At 42.6% G+C, this 27704-nt stretch overlaps 1 protein-coding gene across 8 annotated transcripts in view; it reads left to right on the top strand.

Moving 5' to 3' along the window:
• The window catches only part of RYR3 (ryanodine receptor 3), a 598353-nt gene that overhangs the window by 551162 nt on the left and 19487 nt on the right, over positions 1-27704 (top strand). For 6 of the 8 annotated variants that reach the window (XM_070053266.1, XM_070053265.1, XM_070053268.1 and 3 more), the window contains 20 exon segments: positions 212-324; positions 3002-3098; positions 5014-5120; positions 5489-5540; positions 6424-6477; positions 7806-7905; positions 8055-8134; positions 9498-9574; positions 12598-12671; positions 12929-12946; positions 13369-13449; positions 13904-13992; positions 15268-15396; positions 17842-17946; positions 19649-19730; positions 20378-21705; positions 23489-23547; positions 24208-24379; positions 25417-25503; positions 27347-27547. In XM_070053266.1, the coding sequence (XP_069909367.1) occupies positions 212-324; positions 3002-3098; positions 5014-5120; positions 5489-5540; positions 6424-6477; positions 7806-7905; positions 8055-8134; positions 9498-9574; positions 12598-12671; positions 12929-12946; positions 13369-13449; positions 13904-13992; positions 15268-15396; positions 17842-17946; positions 19649-19730; positions 20378-21705; positions 23489-23547; positions 24208-24379; positions 25417-25503; positions 27347-27547 (3105 nt within the window). 8 annotated transcript variants of the gene reach the window in all.

The raw sequence follows: 27704 nt of genomic DNA, 5'->3' as shown, positions 1-27704 counted from the left end.
AGCTGCTATTAAGCAATCAATGGCAAAAGCAGTAGGCAAAGAGAGAAACCCTAAGATGTTCACAAACTGAACCATCTACTGCTAGGTATATTTTGCCAACCATAATTTAGAAGTCAATATTCTTTCATGGTTAAGAAGTCTGGGGCACAGGTAGCTGTCTTCTGCCCCCAGATCAGCCTAATAGGTACCTATCCATGTGATTTCTTCTCAGGTAGAACAGCCTTTGAGATCCAAGAAGGCCGTCTGGCACAAACTATTGTCAAAGCAACGGAAACGGGCAGTGGTGGCCTGTTTCAGGATGGCCCCTCTCTATAACCTTCCCAGGTCAGTATTCTGTCATTTGCTTCTGGCTTAGGAGCCAGTAATGGGAATTAAGGTATTCTCCTATGCTATCTTCTGGCCCTTTCATTCTTGATCTAAGAAATAAAAATTGGACTCTTTGACCCATGGAGGCATTGTCATCTTCATAGCACAATGGCCTGCTAAGCCATGAGGTAAGCACAAAAATTAAAATTAAGTAAGATTCCCTAGGGCCCCGTGCCTGTTCATTTTGCACCGTAAGTTGGCCAAGTAAGTATGTGGAGGCTGTCTACTTTTGCTAAGGTGGGATTCACTGTGAGGAGATAAAGGCTTCTGGGAAAGTGGGACTGTTTTCTAAAACATTTTACCCCAAATTCCACCAACAAGTCACACAGTATTTCTCTACACAGACACTTGAAACTAACATCACTATTCCTGTGGCAGATGCAGAAACATAACTTGAGATCTTTTAGCACAGCATCCCATCAAGATGAAACAAAGGTTACTTTGGAGCACAATGCCCATACCTAGTGTGTAAGTCCATCCTTTGAAGCAAACATCCACAAAGGCTTTTTTGAAAAGGATGTGACACATCCTGTTTCAACAAAGGAAAGAGTCTCAGTGGCAGACTCGGCCACCATTGAGCACTGAGATGGACTCAGTGTCTTTGGCTGTAGGCAACATTTCCAACCCCAGACTGATCGCAGGATGGAAGAAGTTCTGTGATCAATAAGCAAAGCTGCTGATTGAATATCAGTCTCCACTACATCAACTTTCACATCACTGGGAACAGTCTCCCCTGGTTAGGGAAAGTAAACTGACTTGGACAAGTATATTCTGAATCCCATGTAAATGTATTTCTTTGGAATATCAGATAAAGTACCATTCCTATACTTGACATTTTACTTTGCCATCATTTGTCCAGAGTGTCCTGTAACCCTATCCTGAGCCAGCTGGCCAACTGAGCTTTCCTAATTAGGGTCTTTGAAATTATTGAGAATCAAGTCTTCTGAGATGAATACTTGCTCTTGAAAAAAGAAATCCCTGTCTTTGCAAGGGAATTAGGCTCCAACCGAATTCATGAATTAAAAAAGCAGAAAATTAAAATCCTAGTAGAAAAGTGAAATATGTAGTCCAGTAAAAAGGGAAAAATGCATTGGATTTTTGTTTGTTTTTAGAAGTATTGAAACACCATAAGCATTTGTTCTTCTCGCTGGCTGAGATCCCTCCCTGAAACTGTGCTAACATGACCTCCAGAAGAGCTCAGATCTAACCAAGCACATGTCTCCAGGGCCAAGCCAGCTGGGCAGAAATGACATCTCTCAAAAATAAACATTAATTTCTAAATCCAGTGAAAATGTTAGTACCCAGGCTACTCCTTCAGTCATATGAGTTTTTGTATGAGAATTGTATGAGTAAGAGAAAGTCCAGGAATTCACTGTGTCCTTGATGAAACATGTGGCCATCCCTGACTCTTGTGTTATGAGGATTGTTCTGGGTGTTCTGTCTAGCATGGTGGACTGCAAGTAGACTTCATAACAATAGCAACAACTAACTCACTAAGAAACTGATGGTGGCGACCACTCCTATCCTCATCTTGTGACGGTCCAAGTTGCATGGATTTTTCCAAACTAAAGGGCTAAAGGGATTTATTTTAATGTGTGGAAACTGTTTCTTTGATGTTAGTTTTTAAAAGAAAACCTGTATGCTTTTCTCCAGACACAAAATTAACAATTTCTTCCTGAGCACCTTTCAACGGGTTTGGCTGGAAAAGGTTAATGAAAAAACTCAGTATGACAGGCTTATACCCATTTTAATGGTAATGTAACCTGTGGAGAGACCTGTTCATTCTCTGCACACTCCTCCTTTCTTGACCATGATTTAATGTTCCCATAAAAACACAAATTTGTACAATTTTTTTTAAAAAAGAACTCTGATTGGTCAGATTTTAAAGGAAGATGGAAAGGGCTATGTTCTATCAAAACCATATTTAGCTCTTAATAACTCCAGTATTGTCCTTTTTCTCCTGTCCTCTCTCTCTTTCCTCTCATTTGGTAAATACTTAGCTGATATTCAGTGGTCAATATCCCCAGAAGTCAATCTGGCTATAGCTAGCGGCTTCTGTCGATTTATTCAGTGTTGCTAGATGCAGCACGCTGAAGATATGCTGATGACAAAACATGCCCAAGCCTAACCTTGCTAAGCAAAGGCCTAGAGCACCTTGCAAGTGTGGTTGCTTAGAGAATGAAGAGAAGCCACACTTCAGTGTTTTCAGCATATCTCACACCATGCTGCTGACTATCAGTGTGACTCAGATTGCATTACAGGAGACCAACTCAAAGGAATAACTGGTCTTTGGAAGCAAATACCTCAGGGTGGCTCCTTATCCTGGGGAAGTAGTTCTCATTAGAGGGGAAATGTTATCAAGACCCTGTGAGACCAAGTTAGGATAAGGGTCATTGCACATCTTGAACAAATCATTGTTATTTTCACAAGGTTCTCCAATATTCAGAAATCACCACGTTAGGACTTTCACATTCCTTGGAATGAATGCTATTGGTGTGCTACTGACTGCCCTGACCAATCAGAAGATAAGAATTGTACAAAAGCCTGTCCTGCTTACTAAACCATTTAACCACCCAAACTAAAATAATGAGTTTCACAGACCCCTCTTGACCTCACTCTCACCCCTTCCGCTCAGGCACCGCTCTATTAACCTCTTCCTCCATGGCTATCAGAGATTTTGGATAGAAACAGAGGAATATTCCTTTGAAGAGAAACTAGTACAGGATTTGGCTGTAAGTACTGACTCAACTGGGAGCAGATTTGGGTGCAAATGAACTTGACATTTGTATTCGTGTGCATATGTGTGTGTGTGTGTTAACTGATAAACAGTCACAAAGTTTCGACTGTATAAATTAGAAAGGAACTAACGACATAAATTCTCAGGGGAGGCCCTGCTAATGGTCATGAAAGCCAGAGGATGAATTTTCCCTTGGAGGTGCTAGTACTGTTGCCATCATCCTCATCATCGCCATCATTAACAACTAATTTCTGGAAATATACAGCCATGTCATGGGGAGTTCATGCTAAGTTAAGTTTTGAGCACCATTGGTTGCAGGAGGCCACCCACCTCAGCTGAGACCCACATTTCTAATCAATAATTCTGCATTGGGGAAGATACATCTAAATAAACTCCTTTCCTGCATCTCACTTTTCTGTATTTGACCCTTCAGGAAATTTGGCATGTCCTGATTCTAACAAACGTAATGCTGTAAAACCACCTAAAACGACAGGCAAGAGGGCAAAGTTAATTGCACGGGCACCACAGAGCCTCATTCTGGCTCACAAAGAAAATAAACCCCCTCTCCCTTGGCCAGCACCTGGTTCTTTTTTCTCCTCCCATATATATTTTTTCTCTAATCATTTCTTCTCAACATTAGCCACTCTTTTGAACCTTTCTTTCTCTTTCTGCCTTTCCCTATCACCCTGTTTCTTTTTCTCTTACTTTTTTTTTCTTTTAAGCTTTTCTCCCCTGTATGTCTTCCATTGATCTTTTTTTAAGATTTATTATTTATTTATTCGAAAGGCAGAGGCAGAGAGAGAATCTTTCATCTGCTGGTTCACTCCCCAGAGCTGTTCTGTCAGAAGCCAGCCAGAAATCAGGAGCTTCTTCTGGGTCTCCAACACAGGTCCAGGGGCCCAAGGACTTGGGCCAACTTCTGCTTTCCCAGGCCATAGCAGAAAGCTGAATTAGAAGTGGAGCAGCCAGGACTTGAACCAGCACCCATATGGGATGCCGGCACTGCAGGCGGTGGCTTTACCCGCTATACTGCAATACTGGTCCCCCACTGGTCTTTGTGTCCTTGATTGTTCCCATATTTTTCTGTCAGTGAGAAAGAAATCACCTTGGTTTTCCAGTTTCTTGATTAGGTGAAATAAACCAGGAGCATTGATTTGGCCATCCACTTATTCCAAACCACTCAGACAATCTGTGTAGTTCTCAGCAATTTACCAAATATGGTCCATCCTGTTGGTTCTGCCACTGTTAGAAAATTCACTTTCACCTCTGGCATCAGCTGCTGTGTCCTTTTCTGGAAAAGGACATCAATAAGAGACTTAATAAAAGGAGATAAGCAAGGCTTACAACTCCAGGACAGCAGCTCTGGGAAACAATGAGGATTTTTAGAATCTGGGGCAAGGCTAGCAGATATGTTTTGTTTGGTTGACTCTAGAGTAGCATCACACCCAGTGGCCTCCAAGGTGTTTAACTCTTGCCCTACCCCTATCTCCAGCCCAGCTCTCCAAGAGCAATCGCAGATGTTGGCCAGAGAGACTCTGTCTCTCAGGTGACTCTCCAGGGGGTCCCTCCTGAACTCAGGTGCCCAGAGCTTGCATGAGAATTCTGCTGACTGGGCTCTGCAGCTCTCCCCCTATGGCCAGCCTTTTGCTTTTTCTTTTATTTCATTTTAGCCTAAAACTGGAATGTTTCTTTGATTGGCTGGAAAAAGACATATATGGAAATACACACATCCCGACCCCTGCATCTTCAGGGCTTCTATCCTGAAACAAACATATGATGTGGTGGTTTCTTTTTTGTGCTTTCAGTCTGACTCACTCCGTGCCTTGCGCTTGGCCTTCTCTTTGTTGGCATGCAGTTGTGTGGCCGTGCTGAAATCCACGCCTAAAACCTGTCTGTGTTGGTTTGTGTAGAAATCTCCAAAGGTGGAAGAGGAGGAGGAGGAAGAGATGGAAAAGCAACCAGACCCGTTGCATCAGATCATTCTCCATTTCAGCCGCAATGCTCTCACTGAGAGGAGGTTAGCACCACCTGAGCACCCTCCTGCTCCTGGGCACCCTGACCTTCTTTGCACACATGGCAGTGGGTGGAAGGGAAACAAGACTTGACCTGTCCTGTTGTTCATCATCAAGAAACTACATCAAGCTGCAGCCTTCTCTTTATAATGCCAGACACTGAGTCTGAAGATTAAAACAGCTTGCAAATATAACCTGCATCCTGGAATTCCATCCCAAGCCAAAGCAGATTCAGGTTTTATGCTGCTTTCAAAGAATCAGTGCAGGGGAGGGAACTGACTAAGTAGCATTTGATCTGGGATTTCTATGGCCCTTAGTCTTTTCTATGAGATCTTCAAATTAACTTGCTAAATATTTCCTCTGTTCTTTGCAGCAAATTGGAAGATGACCCTCTGTACACTTCTTACTCCAGCATGATGGCCAAGGTACACCTGGATTTTCTGCCTATCTCTATCTGCCTTCCCTTCAACCTGTTCAGGCAATGGAAACTGTTAGGTGTATAGGAAGGCTATGTCATGAAATAGATTGCAGGTGTCACACAAGTCATGTGCCATAAGAATAACATTGGTAAACCACTCCACCATCCTTCCAAGGAAACCTCAAACTTTGCAGAAACACTGCGTGCCAGTGGCTGGGTTCACATGTCAGTCGTAAAGCCAGCTAAGTGAGGCTTGGGCATATAGACTTTGTATTTTCAGTCACTATTCCAGACATGTAAAACCACTCAAACACAGCTGCAGGTGAAGGAAACAGGATTAGAAACTGGAGGAAGACTCCAGTGTCCAGTGTCCTAGAAAAGGCAGGATAATTGGAGGAGTGTCCGACAGAGGAATGGTGAATGAGGGGAGACTCCCAGGCAGTGAGGGAGTATTTTGTGGTACAGGAGCACCTGTTCCTTTAGCTGCACCTTTAGGATCCCCATCTTAGGTGTCCCCATCCCATTGCCATTCCCTCAGTGCTGTGTCTGGAAAGGACAGTGGCCTGCATTCTTGACTCCTCCTGATATCATGGCATTAGTAGGGAGAGAAGACTGCAGGTCTGCGGTTGAACCAGTTAGGTCCCAATTGCTTTTCTGATCTTTGTGTTCCTGTCTCTCATATCAGAATCCCTTGATAACTGCAAAGACAGAGTTTGAAGTAGAATGTGGCCCTGCAGTGATCACAACGTTCCTAGCTTTACAAAGCACTACGTGCCTATAAGTTGTGTCCTGTCTCCTACCCTTGCAAAGTGAAATAGTTGTATTTATTAGACAGACTCACCATAAATTTGGTTGTCTGTTTTCTCCTTTTCCTGCTCCGTGGAATCCAGAGTTGTCAGAGTGGTGAGGATGAAGAAGAAGAAGACAAGGAGAAGACATTTGAAGTAAGCTTTCTCTCAGATTAAAAACAAGGCCAGCAGGCTGGGCCTTCAGAGGTGGATGCTGATGTTAGCCCGTGTGGCTCACCCACCTAGTCATGGCAATTCTGCCTTGAGAAGGCACAGCGTTTGGCTGTGGTCCTTTGGTCTGTCCGTCTGCCTAACAAAAGGCAGCAGGCAGCATGGCAGTCAGCAAACCACCCCACTAAGCTTGCTCTTGTGGGGAAATCTCTGCTTCTGCCCAAGCACTGTAGGAACGGGCCATAGAAGGACAAATTCAGACATCCGAAAAATTGAAACATCAGAACCAGGAAAGACACTGGGATGGTTTTTGCACTACTATTCTGTAAATGCCCATAGATAGCGATTTTGATTTCAAGGGCACACAGGACCCTAAGACCCCCAAGATGAAAGAATATTAGAAAATGTTTTTTAAAAAGAACATTAGGGGCCGGTGCCACGGTTCACTAGGCTAATCCTCTGCCTTGCGGCGCCGGCACACCAGGTTCTAGTCCTGGTCGGGGCGCCGGATTCTGTCCCGGTTGCCCCTCTTCCAGGCCAGCTCTCTGCTGTGGCCAGGGAGTGCAGTGGAGGATGGCCCAAGTGCTTGGGCCCTGCACCCCATGGGAGACCAGGAGAAGCACCTGGCTCCTGCCATCGGATCAGCGCGGTGCGCCGGCCGCAGCACGCAGGCCGCGGCGGCCATTAGAGGGTGAACCAACGGCAAAAGGAAGACCTTTCTCTCTGTCTCTCTCTCTCACTGTCCACTCTGCCTGTCAAAAAAAAAAAAAAAAAGAACATTAGGTTACTTACACTCCTTTACAGACTGTACACAGCAGAAGTGAGTGGATACAAGTACAGTTCTGGAGAGCTTTGATTCTCTAGCATGTCTGGTACAAAGTACCTACTGACTGTGTTCTAAGAATTCAAGATGAGCAGGCACTTCCTGCATTCAGAGAGAGACTCAAGTTGACCCCTCAGAAGGTTCCCTGTATGCTAGGACATTGGAAACAAACCTGTTTTAATTTTGAGTTGCTTCCCATAAATATAGTATCAGAGGGCAAAAGACTGAGTTACTACTGTTAAAAAAGTACAAATGCATCATCAAAGTATGAGTGAATTCTGCAAAGACAGTTTTGGAAAGCTGAGAATGTCCATGAATAAACTTCAGAGGTCTGCTTTATCCTAAATAATGTGTATTACCTTCATTAGTCAACCAAAGATTGTCTCTAAACTTACCTCACCACAATGAGTCCTCCAGCAGGTGACAGGGACGGGGTGGAAGTGGCAGCGGTGAGGAAGAGGAGATCTTTCCCTGCACTTTGTTTTTCTAGGAGAAAGAGATGGAGAAGCAGAAAACCCTCTATCAGCAGGCTCGGCTGCATGAGCGCGGTGCCGCCGAGATGGTCCTTCAGATGATAAGTGCCAGCAAAGGTGACTGCCCCACTTTCTGGATGGCCTGTGTAGCTGCCACAGATAGCATGCCATGGCAGAAAGGCATTATTCACAAGTCGCGCTAGAGCCCCGCAGGTGCAAGTCACCAGCTGTTTTGTGGTGATTCAATCAAATCTTCACCGTGGCAGGTGAGATGAGCCCCATGGTGGTTGAGACCCTGAAGCTGGGCATCGCCATTCTGAACGGAGGCAACGCCGGTGTGCAACAGGTAATGAGGCTGCAGAGCTCCTGGGGTGTTTCTATTTGAAAGCTGTCATGCTTTGGGGGTGAGGTGTTGACTGTTACACTAAGGGGGGGTCACCACGAATCACTTTGCTGCTGTTTGTATTTTGTGGCCAATTATATCAGACTAGCTGGGAGCAGAGACAAAACCAGGAGGAGTGTCTACATGCACATGTGTAGTTAATAAAGAGGTGCTACCTGGGGTTAAGGAAAAAAACATTTCCTTTTGTCATCAGTAGAGCATTTCTGTGGACATTGACTCTAGAGGAAGTTCCCTAAACCTGAGGTTTCTATTTCAGCCCTTTCACTTATGAGCTTAGTACTCTGAGAAGACACCTCAGCGGCTGTGTGGGCTCCATGACCTCCTACACCTGCCATTCATTCATTCACTTATTGAACAACTGTATGCTGATTGCTGGACTGCCGGGCTGCTCTGGAAAAGGCCATAAAGGGCGTAGCAGCCGAGGATGCCATGAAAGCCCCATCATCATGTAGCTTAGTGAGACAACAGCCAAAACATGCACTGGAGTGCCTGGCTCATGTTTATTATTCAGTGAGTTATTTGGATTGGAACTGGCTGCAGATGACAGGAATGCACGGGGGTGTTCCAGGAACTCCAGGCAATGGCTCAAGGCGTCTGTGTGCACAGGAAAATACCATTTCACACAGACCCTAAGCATTCATGAGGGTTACGCCCCAGGTCTCAGATCCCTAAGTACCACGATTACACGTGATTTTTCCAATTCACACCAAACCACTCTCTCATTAAGAATTTCATTTTTAAGTCACCCCTTGCTTCTCTTTTCCACTGCCATCTATTAGGTGACTGTCTTGCAAGGCCTTTTTTTTTTTAATCAATAAAATTCATACTATGTCAAACAGAGTTCTAGCCTGCCCAGTAACAGAGAACACAGGAAACAGAAGTCTCAGTGTGATAGAAAGACTGACTTCTCAGTGAGGCTCATGACTGGCTAAGCTCCTTGCTCCTCCGTGAGAAACTCAAAGCACCGGCAGCAACATTAAATGTTACTATATCATGGTCCTGGTGCTTATTCCCAAACAGGAGAGACTTCAAACAATAAATTCATGAACATCAAAAACCCATTCTACTGCCCTAGCAGAAATACTAGTGGGCCTGTACACAGTAAACAGGGTCCACCCTGAGAGATTCCGATTCCCTAAATGGGGGTAGGGTTAAGGCCAACGTAAGGTTTAAGCCGGGAGTAGTTTAGCTCTGGGTCGGACCCAGTGTGCCTGGGGATTTGTCATTTCTCCATCAGGATCAGGAGGGTCAGCACTTGTAGCATGGTACTCATTGCTTTTCCATTTAAAATGTGTCTTCCTTACAGAAAATGCTAGATTATCTAAAGGAGAAAAAGGATGCTGGGTTCTTTCAAAGCCTTTCTGGTCTTATGCAGTCTTGCAGGTAAATATGGGGAAACCACTCAGCATTTTTTAAGCATTCTTCACTATTCAAAGGGAAGAGGGGACACAAAAATACTGGCCTCTTGTGGATTAAGAGACGTCACCTACTACAGCAAGCCTACTACAGCAAGCTAGGAAGGTGGGTGTTATTCCACCAGCCTACAGAGGGGAAGCTGTAGCTGCTGCTGCCGTCAACCACACACACACACACACACACAACCCCTCTTGCTGTTGTCTTAAGTTGCCTTCTTCACCCCCTTTTTGTTATGTAGTTTTCCTAGGAGGCTCAGTATACACTTTGAGTTTCTCCTCAAACATATATGCCCCTGAAAATCAAACCAGAAAAGAATGGAAAGGTGGGGGTTACCTCACTGTGACTCAAGGCTGTGTTTTCATTATGCTTATTAAGCACTTTGTTCATCATTGTCCTTAATGGGTTTTTGAGCTTGATTAGGTGTTCAGTGAGTACCTATTTTGACAAAGGTGCATCCTGCGTGGGAACACTTTGACATAGTCTAAAACAAAGCATTGAACTTCTCATTTATATTACCATATTATGTAAGCTGTTGCTTCTGGCTTAACTTTCTGACACATACACAAAATATATCCAGAAGTCATTAGGTCACTTGTTCAGAAATCATCCATCAGTCTAAGAAAAGTGTCAGCTGATTCTATAAAATTTATTTCTATTTTAAATAGTCTACAACTCATTCTGTAAGAAATAAAAGTTATTATCTAGCTCATTCACCTCTAATTAATGTACCTTAAAATGGAACATTATGTTTTCCATTTGAAAATTTGGAGAATAGATATGCTTACTTATGTTTGGTAAAGGCTTATTTATTTGAAAGGCAGAGAGAATAAGAGTAGAGATCGAGAGAGCTTCCATCCACTAGTTCATTCCCACAACAGCTGGACCTGGGCTAGGACAGAGCCAGGAGCCAGGAGCTCCATCCGGGTTTCCCATGTGGAAGGCAGGAACCCAATTACTTGGGCCATCACCTGCTCCCCAGACTCATTCACAGAAAGCCAGACAGGAAGCACAGCATTGCCAGGACTCCAACCAGGCACTTCAATATGGGATGCAGGGGTTCCAAGCAGTAATTTAACCTACCATACCACAATGCCTGCCCCCTTACTTTTAATGGTCTTCATAATCTCGCTAACCTTATTTGAATGGCTAAATATTATACTCTAGGGCAGTAATGTCCCTTGTTCTCTGTTCTATATTTTCCCACCAATATTCTGTTTACTATCTCTCAGGAAAAGAAAATGTAATATTGTCAGACCTCACTCAGGGTAAGATAGTACATGTGGACACAGTGATGGCAAAAATCAAGGCAGTTCAGTTCCATTTTGCTCATGAAGTTTTCCATTAAATGTCTAAGGGTTCCCTCAGTATTCTGTAATATTTAATATTGCCACATCTGTTTATAATGATGGCTTGGAGAGACAAGTGACGTGTACTTTGATGCCAACAGATTTCTAACAGAAGTTTTAAGATACCTTAATGGATTTTTATGATTATAAAAATAATACATATTTATAAAATATTTAAGCAGTGGAGAAATTAAAAGATTCAGAATGGATGCTTAGGGATGGGATGAGGATCCAAAATGTGTATTGCACAGATTCAAAATCAAAATCAAAACTGCTACTTGAAAGCAACTGTGTCCAAATGTCCTTTCCTGTGTTATCCTCCCCTGACAGCAAAACCAAAATAGGAGAGTTGGCATTGTTGAGCAGGCTCTGTTTTACAGCAGGATCTGAGGGAAAATAGGAAAAACAACAAAAATTATCATGGAAATTTCACCGTTTTCTGTTTAAAATCCACTGAACTTACAATAGTGGCTTGGTAAAAGGGGAAAGGGATGCTGGACTCTTACCCACTGGACTGATGGGCATTCCCTTCCCAGTGGCAGAAGGAAGGCTGGGGACCACAGCATCTTCATGGACTCAGTTTCCTAAGAGACATGTTCTTGTGAGACCTGTGTTCTGTGCTCTATGAAACCTTTCACATTGTGGAAAGAACTCGATAATAGAATTATCCCAACATGAAAATAATCTGACTGTACAGTGCTCTCATTATCAGCTTTGTGGCTGTAGTAGGGCTTCCTGCCTAAGTAAATCTGATGATGACTGTGACTAGGAAGGTTGGGGAAAGTAGGGATGAAAACAACGGCCAATTTGCCACGAGTCCAAGAACCTCTAGGGATACCATTGCTTGTAGAAAGAATAATCTTGGCTGCTGTTGACACCTAAACAATGCAAGAATCATAAAAGGGCGGGATCTTTCAAAATAGGGGAGATATATGTAACTTTTTCTCCTAAGCATTGGAAAGCACAATTCATGGATTCTTATGGAAAGTAGGTAAATGTGGGAGGTGAACATAATTATTACAGTGTAAAGTAAACTTTACCTTGAGAAATCATAAACAGAGTGCCCATTCTTTTTCTGGGGAGACATTCTAAATTTTAATCCATAAGAAACTCAAACTGGAAAAACTGATTCTTACCATACAAATACACTTCAAAGTCATGGAAATGATAGTTTATGTGGATACAAAATTTTAAATCCATGCATATGATGGGCCTTCAATAAATTCATGGAAAATGTGTAGCACAGAGGCCAACGTCATGGCTCAGCAGGTTTAGCCACCACTGCAACACTGGCATCCCATATGAGTGCTGGTTCGAATCCTGGATGCTCTATTTTCAATCTGATTCCCTGATAATGCACCTGGGAAAGCAGTGGAAGATGGCCCAAATCCATGGAAGACCTGGATGGAGTTCCTGGCTCCATCCTGGCCTAGCCCCTCCCATTTAGGGAGTGACCCAGCAAATGTCTGTCTCTCTTGCTCTTCCTCTATTGCTCTGCCTTCCAACTAAAATAAATAAATCTTTGAATAAAATAAAAGATAATGTAGGGACAGGATATTCTTAGTCAATAGATACACTGACATTAGAAATCCATTTTCCCAGCCTGCACAGCCCTGAACCTTGTTTCCTTTTGTCTATTAAAAGTGTCCTTGATTTGAATGCGTTTGAGAGGCAGAATAAAGCTGAAGGCCTGGGAATGGTTACTGAAGAAGGAACACGTAAGTAAATAATGAATGTCAAGGCCATTTTCTTCCTGATTAAAATCTTACTAATACTTTCTGGATAGAGCCCATGCTCACTGCTTCATAATCCGCAAAGATTTGCTCCATTTTGGCAAAATGTTTCTATCAGTAGCTCTGATAAAGCCCTCATCCAGGCTCGATGTGTTTATAGATTCAGTTTTAACTAAAGAGAGTTTATTGTGGTATTTATTGTTTTCTTATTTGGCATCTTCTATTTTTTTCTCTTATCACAGTCATTGTTCGTGAGCGTGGTAAGTGTGAGTTCTGGCTTGAGTTCCAACCATGTGTGTGAATCCTAAGAGACTTATTTAATTGCCTCAGCATAGACACATTTTAGGCTTAGTGGTTGCATGTCGAGTGTAACTCAGCAGTTTGATGCTTAAAGAAGTGTCTTCCTATGGGAAGCATGGGTTGTGGACTGTGAACCATTTACTGCCATTATCCTAGTTGCTCTCATTACAAATGTATCTTGTGGCTAAACATTTTACCTTCACTGGGCTCTGTCCCCTGCAGCCTCAGTTCTGCTTTAATCAACTTATTCACCATCCATCCAAAATTAATTTTCCAAATCATTCTGACACAACTCCTGTATCATTTTTCCAGCTGTGTGAGTTAGAAGGTGCTCTATGTTGACAAGCCAAATAAGTGCTCATGAATATTGTATGTTTTCAAGGTGAAAAGGTACTCCAGAATGATGAGTTCACACGAGATCTCTTTAGGTTTCTACAGTTACTTTGTGAAGGACATAACAGTGGTAAGTGGAACAAATCAATTTGTCAAGGAAAAACAACATTCAGCTGCAAAATTATCATTCAGTTTTGTATGTCCCTTTGATACAACCAGTTGCTAACTTTAGGCTATCAATTAAGAAACTAATGTCAGTAAGACACTCAATGTAAGATGACCTTTAACTTAATGGTTCATGGTATTTAGTGCCATTAAGGCAAAGCTGCTTCCAGAATGTTCAGATGGTGAATCTAATGTCCAGACCTTTTCATCTAGCCCCTTAGGGCTTCTTAAGTCTCATTTCTGGTGTCATCAGGTTAGGAAGACTCAAAGCAGAGCCTTTACCTACAGGATCTGCCAGAATCCCAACATGGTGTCCTGTAGGACGTCTCATAATGGGTGTCTTCTGAGCTCAGCTGAGAGGATGTGCCTGGCTCCCTCAGTTTGGTGGGCAGGCTCTGACCCTGAACCGGTACTCTCAGACTTTCAGAACTTCTTGCGAACTCAGATGGGAAACACTACCACCGTGAATGTCATCATCAGCACAGTGGACTATCTGCTGCGTCTACAGGTGAGCAGTGGGGTCTTGGGTGGAGGCAAATTCCACCTCCACATCCAAAAGCTAAAATCATTCATCCAGGGTCGGGGGAGGTCCAGCGTGTGGATGCTCTTCAGCTTGCAGTGGAGTTACATCCCAGTAAGCCCATCATAAGTTGAAACTTGGAAAGTACATTTAATACACCTTCCAAACATCAAAGCTTAGTACCACATCCTACTACACTGTAGAGAATCAGTTGTTTCCCCGCCTTGATCAGGTGACTGACTGGAAACTGTGACCACTGCCACTGCCCAGCATCACAAGAGAGCATCACTCCATATACCACTAGTGTGAGAGAAGGTCAAAATTCAAAGTACAGTTGCTACTGCATGTGCATTGGTTTCACAACATAATGAAGTAAAAAAAAAAAAAAAGGCATAAGTTGAACTGTAAGTTGGGGACCATCTGTATAGTCACTAAGGAAGGCATTATGATCTCTGTCCACTTGGGAATGAGAAGTCCAAACGCCTGGAAAGTAAAGAATGAAACAGAGGGAGTGGTTAAATACCAAGTCATCTATTGTAAAATGCTGGTTTAAATTGGTTTTTCCAATGAGAACCTGTATGCAGTGTCCAAGAGTTGTAGAACAACCTGTGAAGGAGGTTTACAAATTTCACCAGAAAAAGAGTTACACAACAATGGGACTGAGTTCACCAGTTGTGAGTGTTTAAGGGTCACTTGATTTAATTGTTTTGAGGAAAGTCCAAATTATACTGAGAAAATCAACAAAATTGTACATAAGTGCTCTTTTCTTGTTGCCAAGTCCTCATCTTGGTTAATAGTTTGAAGCCTAGAGCAATCTATTCAGCCTCCATGTGTTCCAGTTTTCTCATCGTAAAATGGGTAGGACCTGTCTCATAGGCCAACTGTAAAGATCGTGAGGTATAATATGTGTATCCTGCTCAGAACAATGTCTGGAAATCCATTGTTAGCTATTATGTTGCTTTGTTATTTGGATTATGATCATTTTTATTGTTAATGCACATTTTTCACTCTGAATGAAATGTCCTGTATCATAGTCTCCCAAGTCCAGCTGAAGGTTTTTGTCTCTGAAATGTTCCTTCTTATTGAGGGATATTTGTGCTTGAAAAATTCTAGGGGTCAACTATCTCTGTACTTCTTCACAGAGTCCCCAACTCCTGTGTAGCAGACAAGTCATGGAGATGTAGGATTCTCTTGTACTCTTCCTAAACAAATGTATCTTCAATTACTGAAGTCTGAAAAACACTAAACTCCATTTGTTTTTAGGAATCCATCAGTGATTTCTACTGGTATTACTCAGGGAAAGACATCATTGATGAATCTGGACAGCACAATTTTTCCAAAGCTCTAGCAGTCACCAAGCAGATTTTCAATTCTCTTACAGAATATATCCAGGTATGTGCTGCAGAGTGCATGCTTGAAAACCAAGAGGACAATTCTAACATTCCCAAATTCTGTTTCCTACATAGTATTGGGATGTACATGGGGACTCTTCATCCAGCTCTAACAGTGACACTATTTCTTGTCCATAAACAGGCACCAATAGTTCCTGTACTCTACAAGAAGCTATAGTTTGTGGTCCCCCAGTGAGACCTGTTTACAATGTTGTCAAAATTTATTGCCATTTGACTACTTACTGCTTTCCATCTAGACTGAAAACCTTTTGTGGACAGAAAACTTTATTCAATTTAGTGTTCTTCATGTATGAAACAATGGTGTGTCATAGGTGTTCAGTAACAGACTGGAGTGGAGATATGATTGACAGAATGAAGGAATAAAGTGATAAAAGATACTATCTTAAGTAGGGATTTAAAACAGAATTCATGAGAATCTACTAACTTGTCAGAAATTACCTGTGTCAAAATTAAACTCAGAAGTATATAAATTACATGTAGTCATGCTTAAATCGATCAGTAAATTTCGGGTTGTATGTCTAAATCTTGCAACACTCTTTCTCTGTTCATTGCATCCTCTATTCATTGCCTACAGCCCTCTAGCTACTATGAAAAGGAATAGAGGACATATTCATGCATAAATTTGCTATAAAATCAAGAACCTTATCACCTTGTGATGTAATATTTTTAGGGCTAACACTTTATCTTCAAATTATCATAATCAGGAGGTTCATGAATACAGTCTCATTCATTTATTTATTCATTTAACAGCACTTGTAGCTTGGGTTCTGCACTGTGATTCATGAAAAGAAATATACTGTGTTGCCTGTACCCTTAAAGAGCTTACAATGCAATTAAGAAAATAGATGTACTTGAGTAAAATTATTTGATACATGTTGGTCATACATGACATCAAATAATCTTACATACTATGCTTGGAAATCACAAATGTATGAGTTCAGAGAAAGGCAAAGTCCTTATGAACCAAAAGGCTCAAAGTCTTCACAGAGGCATGCAGGCTATGGATGGATACAGAGAACAGAATATATTCTGGGCTAGTCATTTGGAAAATGGCTTCATGAGGAATAGTGTAAGTCTTACTGAAATGAGAAAAGCAAGGGGAAAAAATGGGACTTATTTCATTCCTGTTCTTGCGTACCTTCATTTCTTTCCCAAAGAACATTCTGTTTTCTAAAAGTCCAAAAGTTTTCAGGGAATATGATTGAGCCAAAATTTGTTCTATGAAAAACATTAAATTCTCATCTAATAAAGTTGCTTATGATGCATCAACAGGCACATCCAGATCATATTATTCATTAAAAGTAACCCAAAACTAAAATCACCAACTTGTCCTTGAGACACAGAGAGAAAAACCTAGAAAGAGGTGACTGATGTGCAGTCTCACATATTTGACAAGCAGCCATGTGAGCTTTTTAAAAACCCATTCTGATCTTCAGAATTTCCCTTGGAGAGCTTAACCCAAAAATGAAGGAGAAGTTCGTTTTTGGTGGATCTGAGTTTCTTTCAACAGCCAGTTTTGTTCCCTATAGAATTTATCAATTTCCAGGGATCAGACACTGAATACACACAATGATTTTTAAACAAGCCTATGTGACTTGGGCTGCAGGTAATGATTCTCCTGCTCACCTCATCTCTAGGAATCCTGCCAAGAGGTTTCCAGAACTTGAGGTAGTATCTGTGTCCTCCTTAAAAATTTCTCATTTAAGAATGATTTGGAGACTGGTTACAGGGTTGAAAAAATAGAACTTAAGGAAGAGTTAAGGATAAAAATTGTTGGTTCAATAATGATCTTCAAAAGTAGGAAGGTTATTAACATGGAAAATGCAAACTGTTAATTAATTCAGTCCTCTATGTCTCTTTCCAAAAAGATAGTTGAGATGGCTTTATATTTGAAGTTTCAATTAATGATAAAAACCTCAAAATGGTCGAACACTAGGATTATTACACAGATTTTTTTTCATGATTAGATAGCCACATGGTCATAACAGTTAAATGTAGTTTTGCCTAAAAACAATGTGTGGATGGGGGCCTGGTTTTCCAGCTGTGTCACACAGCACTTTTGGGTTCCTCACACTGCCTCTTAGACCAACTGTGGGTGAGAAGAGGCAGGAGTGCCCTTCAGTTCTATTGCAACCAAAATACTTAAGTATTTTAAATAGTCCTGTTGTACTTCAATGTAAGATTTTATTTGAAGAATGCATTTTTGAGGCCAAAAGAAATTTTCTGGAAAAAACACTGGAGTGTGAAATCCCTAAGTTGTTTTTCTTAGAAAAGATGGCCTCTGATCAGGAAGGAAAAGAGTGGTGTCTTGGGAGAAATATCCAGCTACCTAGTCATATAAGTAGGTGTCAAACGCCTTTTCTGGGCTAGGTTTGGGAGCAGCGTGTGATGTTTCAGTGGACTAAGGATGTCCTCCTCTCCACAGGGCCCTTGTATTGGAAACCAGCAGAGCCTGGCTCACAGTCGGCTGTGGGATGCAGTGGTCGGCTTCCTCCATGTGTTTGCTAACATGCAGATGAAACTCTCTCAGGTACTGTGGCTCATTCCCACCCATATCAACAGTGTGAAATGCTACTCCAATTCCCTCCTCTTGGTATTTCTGTTGCTGGTGTGGCTGCTTGGTCAAAGACTAGAAAAGCCGTGCAGATTAGGTCACGTTTTAAAAGCTGAGGGCCAAAATGGGAGACAGAAATGAATAGCTCCAGGGGTGTCCCCGACAGGCTTTTGCATGAATGCAGCTTCCTTCCCTGTGTCCCATCTACCCACCTTTTTAAAATTGCTTCAACCCATGCTTTCTATGGTGCAAATCCTCTTGCTTCCTTGTCACTGTTTTGTCCATTTACACAACTCTCTAACAGTCCTGTCTGATCTGTCCAGTGTTGCATGTCTGTTACCCACACAGCTCTTCTCTTTCACCTTTGCTTCTCTCCTCCCTCTCTGCCCCTGCCTCTCCTTCTCACTCCCCATCTCTCTGGCAAGATGAATCAGAATTGCTCAGAGCATTTATTATGAACAAATAAATGTAGCATATGTAGTAGTTGATCACCTCTCTCCATGGCAACACATGAGGGAGAACTTCAGGATGTGTTTCAGGCTGATTAGAGTAACATTTGCAGCATTAATTTAAATAATGTGTGTCTAAAATTTTCAAGGCTGTCACATCTGCTTCTTCTCTTCCGGAATGTGTCCCTTAACCCTTTCATTTTTTTCCCCTTTTGACTCTGGCCCTATGGGAAGAGAGCGCTCTTGAGAGGGCTGCTAATTTGGCACTCCTATCTCGGCTGGGGCAGAGTGGTGCGGAGGCTCTGGAGCCAGGAGCCGTGGCCCTGCCATCTTCTCACCAGTGATGTTCAGAAAGTCATTTCCCCCTTCTGGTGTTTGGGTTTATCACCTAGAAAATATCTGTAGTAAGAACAGGCGAGCTCTGAAGTTCTGTCCTAGCTCTGCTGTTCTACCCTTCTGTGATATTTTGTGTGTATCTGTGACACACAACATAAGAAGGGGGGCACGCCTCTGAAATGTGAAGAGCTAGGGAAAGAGATACATCTCTTTTAGCAAGAGTCTATAAAGGAAGGGTGGCCCCAAATATACTTTTAATCCCATCCTCAGGTGGAATTCCACCTCATATTATCTTCAAGGATGAAATCCTTTCCTAACTCAGGGTACAAAGCACAGAGGTAACTTAGCAAAACCCTGTCTGCAATGCTGAAATTCAAACCGAACAGACGAGTATGAAAATCATCCATCCAGAGGAATAGCCTCTATTATATACCATTTTAAGTAACTCATGGCACCCAGATCACCACCAATGAGAAGCAGGAGAACCTAAATCAATCCGGAAAGGAGAGCCCCTTTGGTGATTATAGCTTAGTACCTGAATTGAATTGCAGTAGTATCTCCACAAAGTTCACCGGTCATTCTCTAGTGTAGATAATGCCAACGTAAAGTACTCGAGGTACCCAAAAGCTCTTTGGTGGATTGGGTTGCTCCGTGTTTTGGACAACAGCTGTGTATCTGCCTCGGTGCCCTTGGAGAAGGAAGACTGTAAAGGAGCTCTGTTTGGATGCGTCCTGCTCCAGTGCTGCAGCAGTGCATTCCCAGTGAGCGGGAGCTCGTTCCCAGCATCAGCGCAGCCTTCACCTAAGCTTCCCAGAGCAGGCTCTTCTTGCTCACTGCCCTGTACTTTGCAGAGGGATCAGATAGCTCAGGGGTATCTCCTGTTTCTGTTCTAGGATTCCAGTCAGATCGAGCTGCTGAAGGAACTCTTGGATCTCCTTCAGGACATGGTGGTGATGCTTCTGTCCCTCCTGGAAGGTTGGGCTGTTTGGTATAACTAGGCATTCACACAACTGTAATTGGTCTGAACACTAACCTTACTAATTGTGCAGATGATTCTTCTGGCAGATCATTGATGCCATGACATTGGTTAGAATGCCAAATTTTCAGAAGCAAAAAATGAGTGAGGGGCACGTGGTCTGATGGACAAAGTCAGAAACCAACTCATTTTGTATCAATAGGAAAGCCAGAATGAACTGGGGAAAACTTCCAAGCTTTGCTCTTCCCTATCCTCTCCCTCTCCCCATTGCTTTTCAATACATCTGGCTGCCAGTGTGTATGCCAGCCATCTAGTTGGGCACCCTCCTAGGTCTAAGGGGATAAGAGGGACACCAAATATCCCTACGTGTCCCCTGTAATCTGATAAAGAAACCACTTCCCAGGCCCCAGGCCAGATACAGGGCAATGGTGTGGCCATAGCCATCCCTGTGTTTCTTTCCCCCTTGGCGCCTAGTGGTGTAGTCTTTATGGCTTGCTGCTCCCTCCTACCCATTCCAAATCATCACAGTTAGAAAAACAGCAGATGAATTTGTCCTATAAGTCTTCTAAAATTAGCTACCTGGTCAGTGACATGATGGCTTGGGTTTATTTATATATTTGTATGTCTTTTTGAACCTGCCTCACAGGGAATGTGGTAAATGGAACCATTGGCAAGCAGATGGTTGACACACTGGTAGAATCATCTACCAATGTAGAAATGATCTTGAAATTCTTTGACATGTTCTTGAAACTTAAAGACTTAACCAGCTCAGATACCTTCAAAGAATATGACCCAGATGGTAAAGGGATTATCTCCAAGAAAGAATTCCAGAAGGCCATGGAAGGCCAAAAACAGTATACACAGTCAGAGATTGACTTTCTCCTCTCATGTGCAGAAGCTGATGAGAATGACATGTTTAATTACATTGATTTTGTAGACCGGTTCCATGAGCCGGCCAAGGACATAGGATTTAATGTGGCGGTGTTACTGACAAATCTTTCTGAACACATGCCAAATGATTCTCGCCTGAAGTGTCTGTTAGACCCAGCAGAAAGTGTGCTGAATTACTTTGAGCCATACCTAGGGCGAATTGAGATCATGGGTGGGGCCAAGAAAATTGAACGTGTGTATTTTGAGATCAGTGAATCCAGTCGAACTCAATGGGAGAAGCCGCAAGTGAAGGAATCTAAGCGACAGTTCATTTTCGATGTTGTCAACGAAGGTGGAGAACAAGAAAAGATGGAACTGTTTGTGAATTTCTGTGAGGATACCATTTTTGAAATGCAATTAGCATCCCAGATCTCTGAGTCTGACTCAGCTGACAGGCCAGAAGAAGAGGAAGGAGATGAAGAATCCTCTTATGTGTTAGAAATTAATGGGGAAGAGGAGGAAGACAAATCTTTTGAGTCCGCCTCTGCATTTGCCATGGCCTGTGCCTCGTTAAAGAGAAATATCACCAACCTTCTGAGGAAGGCAACCCTCAAGAACCTCAGGAAGCAATACAGGAATGTGAAAAAGATGACCGCGAAGGAACTGGTGAAAGTCTTCTTCTCTTTTTTCTGGATGCTATTTGTGGGGCTGTTTCAGTTGTTCTTCACCATAGTGGGGGGAATCTTCCAGATCCTCTGGAGCACAGTGTTCGGAGGGGGCCTCGTAGAAGGGGCAAAGAACATCAGAGTGACTAAGATCCTGGGTGATATGCCTGACCCAACCCAGTTTGGTATCCACGATGATGCGATGGAAGCTGAGAGGGCAGAAGTGGCGGAGGCAGGCATCACGACTGAACTAGTGCACTTCGTCAAGGGAGAGAGGGGAGATACAGAACTCATGTCAGACCTCTTTGGACTCCACCCAAAGAAGGAAGGTGGCGTAAAGCATGGGCCCGAAGTGGGTTTGGGTGACCTCTCCGAAATCATCGGCAAGGACGAACCCCCTACCTTAGAGAGCACTGTACGGAAGAAGAGGAAAGCACAGGTAAGCATCACGTGTTTCTATCACCTTTACTGACGGAATAAAACTTAACACTATATCTTGCAGTCACTGACACCAATTCCCAGGGCTTTACCCTAATCTTATATTCCCAGTTCTGCATGCTCGGAAAATTGAGATGTAAATGTTGTCTTGGTGTCTACTTGCTGGGTTGTCTTTCAATTTTCACTGTAGAGTTCAAACTTGATGGTCTGATACCCTCATTTTGCTTCAAATTTTTAATAGAAGGTATAGGGTTCCCAGAGTTCATTCAGTGAACTGAAAGTATAGGAAACCAAGTTTACCTTAAGAGAAGACCTTTCATGTGAGACAATACTTTTATAATGTGCTAAAAAGTTCCGATGATATCATATGATTTAACGTATGTTAGGAGACCTTTATCCTTGTTATGTACCCACTATCCAATATTCACTCTATGTAAGTCAATAAATTAAATGAATAAGATAGCAATAATTCAGATCCCCTTGGCCATGGGAGGTTTGGAGTATTCCTCTCTCTTGAAGCATCCAACTCAAAACATCATTCTAGCGTAAAAAGGAGTGGAAAAGTATGAAGAGATCAGAGCCCAAAGGGAACTTTTATTCATTCATTCAGTTGTTAATTATTGAAAAGTTAATGTGCACTTGGCATTGTACTAGGCTCGGGAATACAGTGGTAAATGAGCAACACATTGTCCCTGCAGTTTGGTAGATGAGATAAACACTGGACTAGTTAATACAAGCATGAGGAATGATAGGAAGGAGGAATGTCAGGTACTGTGGGATTGTGTGGGAGAGAACTCTCACCTGGTTTGGGGACTGAGGAAGCATCAGAGTACTAGGCATTCTTATGATACTAATTTGTTGTGTTTTGCTCCCTGATGTGGCCCCAGAGCCTAGAACAGAGTTTCATACATCACAGGGACTGCTTTGTGATAGGCTCTGTTCTAAGATATGGGAATACTTCTGTTAACAAGAGAGAAAACATTTTTGCTTCCATTGAATTTAATCTCTAGTGGGAAAAGACAACAAATAAATAATTACCATTTTTGATGCATATAAAATAACTGAACAAGCCAGTATATAGAGTGAACATAGACCTCCTAAAAATGGAGTGGTCAAAGAGGCTTCTAAAAAGGTGTCATCTGGGCCACATCCTGAAGGGTGGCAGGCACGTGAAAAGCTAGGACACTGATGATCCGAGCAGAGAATGGGGGTAGTACATAGGCAAAGGATGCAGAATGTTCCAGGAAAGGAAAAAGAGGTCTGCATTTTTGGTGTGGGAAACAAATCAAGTTGCAGAAGATGAAGATAACGAGAAAGGTCAAGTTTGTGTAGGACATGTTGGCCTTGGAAAGGAGCTGGACTCGTGTTCTAAATGTAATGCTATCATCCAGAGGGACTGGGGTCATGGCAAGAGTGCTGAAGATGAGCGAGGAAGCCTGGCCAATGGAAGCAGGCTCTGACTCTCACTTGGTTTGATCTGTGTCCCATTTCTGTCTTACCCCATGGGGTGGTAGGACTGTGGCTGCAGGGTTCTCACAATGTCCTGGGACAACTGTCCTTTTTGAGTTGAATAAATAATAGAAGAGCCATTGAGTTTCCAAATTAGATAGAGTAGTGTGATATATGGGGGAGGGGGACTTAGGTTCTGTGATTCAGAGAGCCAGTAGAAACATGCAGAGAAAAGGCCACTGAGACTCACAGCCAAGAAGAAAATAGCCAATGATGTGGTTCATCGTGAACTCACTTCTTTGAGGAAATCTTGACTGACTGTTGTTTTTGTCTAGGCAGCAGAGACGAAGGCAGAACATGAAGCAGAAGGAAAAGTAGAATCTGAGAAGGCAGAGTAAGTTCTGGGTAGCAATAACCACTCTAATTGCTGTTGTAGGTAGCTCTTGATAGCATCTGACTGCTAACATCTACTGTCCTATCACTGTGTTAAATAGAAAACCTATCAGCATTAATATAAACAGTAGATAGTCTTCAAGTCCTGAATATATGTCTTTTTTCCTTAAATCTATAATAAAGACACCTATTAATCTCATTAACTTTACCGAGTTTTACTATCTGGCCAAATTATCAAGCACCTATAGTTGGCCACTTCATATAATATCAATGATTATGATATCCATTATTAATTGAATAGTTATTATTCATTAGGACTGTGCTAAGCTCTTTTATACAAGTTTAGAATAGTAGGTACTATTGCTAATTCCTAAGAAAGTTTAGAAAATAAAGGATGAATGTACTGAAGGAAAAAGAATTTTAAGCCTAATTCCAAAAGAATACAAACTTATGTGTAAATGATAACCATGACTCATTAAAACATTCACCACTTATTAAGTATAAATGTGACATCCAACCACTGTGGGGGTGGATAGACTTGAGGTTTCCACACTGCAGGAAGATTCTATCTTCTGTCCCTCTCAACCCAGATCTCTCACTCTCTCTCTGGGCCAGATCTCCCTCCTACCTCCTATGCTAAGTGAGTTCCTCATTCTTGTAGCTTGGAAGATGGGGAAAAGGAAGACAAAGCCAAAGAAGAGGAGCGAGCCGAGTACCTGTGGGCAGAAGTGACAAAAAAGAAGAAGCGGCGGCGTGGTCAGAAAGTTGAGAAGCCTGAAGCCTTCATGGCCAATTTTTTTAAGGGGTTGGAAATCTATCAGACTAAGTTACTGGTAAGCCCTGAGCCTCAGCTGCCTTTGTAGAGCAGGTGTCGCCCAGACAGCCCTCAGAACTGGCTGCTGGTTTGTCCATTGAGTTAGCTCCTCCCCGTCTCATTCCAGTTCTTTTCCCTCTTCTCATTCCTCCATCTGTTTATTTTGTGTTGGAGGAAAAGAGAAAGGAGATAACCTGGAAATAACTGCAGCCCTACCACAACTGTGCCTCTCAGTAGGATGTTTTCTCTTGAGAGGAATGGAACCACCTCTCTAGTTGATCATTTCTGTATTTTCTGTGGGGACATGGCTGGTCCTCTTCCAAAAGTTTGATCATCGGGGATACAGACAGATTGTCCTGTTAGGTTAGGTTCCCACACTATCCTCAGATGTTTATTATTCTAAGATGCAATCAAACCTCAATTCAACTTGTCAGTCAGTTGTCTAATCAATTGTCCATTGAGGCATAGTTGCTAATGGCCAGAACTACACCTTTTCTGGAATCATCAGTGAGGGCCCCTCCACAAAGAGGGTGGGAGCTCTGTCCCAAGCAGCTGCCATTCCAGTCCTCAAATGCTGATGTTTCTGGGGAAGGGGGATGTAAGAAAGGCGTGAAGGAGGCTTCTTACACAAATACGCGGAATCGAGGCTGCAGTGAGCCTGTATCCAGGGTGGCAGCTACAGGTCCTTGTGTGGGCCCAGATCATCATAATTTCCAGATAGCGCCTTACATAGAGCAGTCAGGAGAAAACACAGCACTCGGACAGCAGGGCTGGAGTCCTCTCTTAGTGCCATGTTTAGGCATTGAATTTCCTGAGGGACAAGACAGAATGGGGTTCTCTCAAGAATTAATCTAAGCAACTTAAAAAAAAATCAAGATTTCTGGTTCCTCCATGTATGTCTTGCCTGTGTTCAGATGGCTAGATTCCCTTAGAAGAGTACTAACCAGAGAGTAGGACTAGGCCCATGAATGTCTAACCAGAATAGAGCTGTGTGAGAGAAGGAAGTTGCCTTTTCTTTCCAAAGTCTTCTACCTCTGCCTGTCCTTCTCTTTTCAGCACTACCTGGCCAGGAATTTCTACAACCTGAGGTTCCTTGCTCTGTTTGTAGCCTTCGCTATCAACTTCATCCTGCTTTTTTATAAGGTGATACTTTATTCAGGGGTTATTTGCTACATATGCTAAATACTAAGCATCCTATACACACAAAAGAAACCTCACAGAAGTCTGTACTCTTAATTATAGAAAAAATTAATATCTAAGAAAACTTCTAATATATTGGCTTCTAAAAAGTATATAACCATTAGCTGTGGGAAGAACACAGACTGCTAGTAAGGGAAGCTATTTAGGAGACTATTCAGTAGTTCAGGTTTGGTTGAGTCATTACTTAATTCAGTCTTCAAATATTTGTTGAGCATCTTGGGACCAGCAGTGTGGTGCAGAAAGTTAAGTTGCTGTCTGCAGGGATGGCATCTCGCATGGGCTCTGGTTCAAGTCCCAGCTGTTCCACTTATGATCCAGCTCCCTGCTAATGTGCCTGGGAAAGCAGCAGAAGGTGGCCCACATGTGTAGGCCCCTGTTCCCAAGTAGGAGACCCAGACAAAGCTCCTGGCTTCCACTTGACACAGCCCTGACTGTTGCTGCCATTTGGGGAGTGAACCAGCAGATGGAAGATCAGTCGCTCCCTCTCTCTCTCCTTCTCTCACTCTGTAATTCTGACTTTCAAATAAATAAATTTTTAGAAAATATTTTTGAGCATTGCTATGTGCTGTACCCTATATTAGGAACTATGAAGTATTTCAAAATGAATTATTAAGATAGTTCTTTCCTTGAGGAATAAGGTGACTTATTGGCCCATAAGTTAGAACCATTATAAATAATAAAAAAAAGAAGTTGAGAAGACAGAAATGAGTCAAGCTAAATGAAAATTATGAATATTGATAAGTGGTCCTTGTATGCTATAGGAATATAATAATCTTTAATGCAATGAGTTAAAGAATGGTGCAGAATAATTTCTTTGAGAGACAGAGAGGCAAATAGCTCTCATCCACTGATTGACTCCCCAAATACCTGCAATAGTTGGGGCTAGACTAGAGACAAAGCCAGGAGGTGGGAACTTAATCCAGGTCTCCCACATGGTGGCGGGCACCCAACTATCTGAGCCATCACTTCTGCCCTCAGGGAAGCTGGAGTCAGGAGTCAGAGCTGGAAATGGAACCCAGGCACTCACTCCAATGTGGAGCTGGGCATCTTAACCACCAGGCTAAATGCCTGCTCCTGGTCCTACATTCTTGACACTGTTTTCAACTGGCTTTCTATCTCGTCTGTCTGTCTGTCTCTCTCTTTCTACTTACCTATTTAAAACTACCAACCTAATTTTTATGAAACATTGTTTTATCCACATCAACTTTCCACTTGACAGCTATGTGGCTTTCTGTTGCCCATAGAAGAAAAAATGGGCCCATAGCAAGGTGTGGCAAAGCTTGATTCTAAGCATATTGAGATATGTGTGACTCCAGGCAGATATTCACAGATAGCCAGGAAGCACTTGGTGCTACACATGTAGATTTGAGAGTAATCTGTGTCAGCGTGGTAATTGAAGCCATAATTGTAAGTAGAATCTCAGAAGCAATGGGAAATAGTGAGTGTATATGCATGTGTGTTTACATACCTGTGCTTATGAGCATGCATGTCTTAGTCTTATCTCATGATATAGAATACCTCCTGTGGCACAGAGACCATAAGAAGGGAGTGAAAGTTCCCTAATTTGCTTTGTGTTCGATAGACAGCTTTATCTCTTCTTGAAAATGTTTGTTTGTACTTGATAGAGAACTCCTAGTAATAAGTTATCTAAAAACCTCATTTGTTCAGCAAGTAATGTTGGGTCACTACTATTTGCACAGCATATGCTAACACCATAAATTATGGGGGGAGAGCTCAATGGGTGAAGCTCCTCCTGTGTTTACGAGGGAGTTGTGTCTTGGGCCAGGTCACAGAAGAACCGTTAGAGGAAGAGACTGAGGATGTTGCAAACCTGTGGAATTCCTTGAATGATGAGGAAGAGGAAGAAGCGATGGTGTTCTTTGTCCTGCAGGAGAGCACTGGGTATATGGCGCCAACACTGCGGGCCCTGGCCGTTGTCCACACCATCATCTCTCTGGTCTGTGTGGTGGGCTATTACTGCCTGAAGGTAAGCTGCTTGCCACTCAGGCTCTGAGTCAACTCCTTCAGGACAAAGGGCCTTTTATGAGTCCAACCAGCCCTTTGTTCTCTAAGACTTTGCTGATAGTATAAGATTGGTGGAGCAGCACCACTGGCATGACCTGGGAGCTGCTTAGACCAGCAGA

The sequence above is a fragment of the Oryctolagus cuniculus genome, chromosome 12 (assembly GCF_964237555.1).
Source record: "Oryctolagus cuniculus chromosome 12, mOryCun1.1, whole genome shotgun sequence".
NCBI classification, from domain to species: domain Eukaryota; kingdom Metazoa; phylum Chordata; class Mammalia; order Lagomorpha; family Leporidae; genus Oryctolagus; species Oryctolagus cuniculus.
Note: the sequence above shows the minus strand (reverse complement) of the source record. Positions and strands in the feature narration are given on the sequence as shown.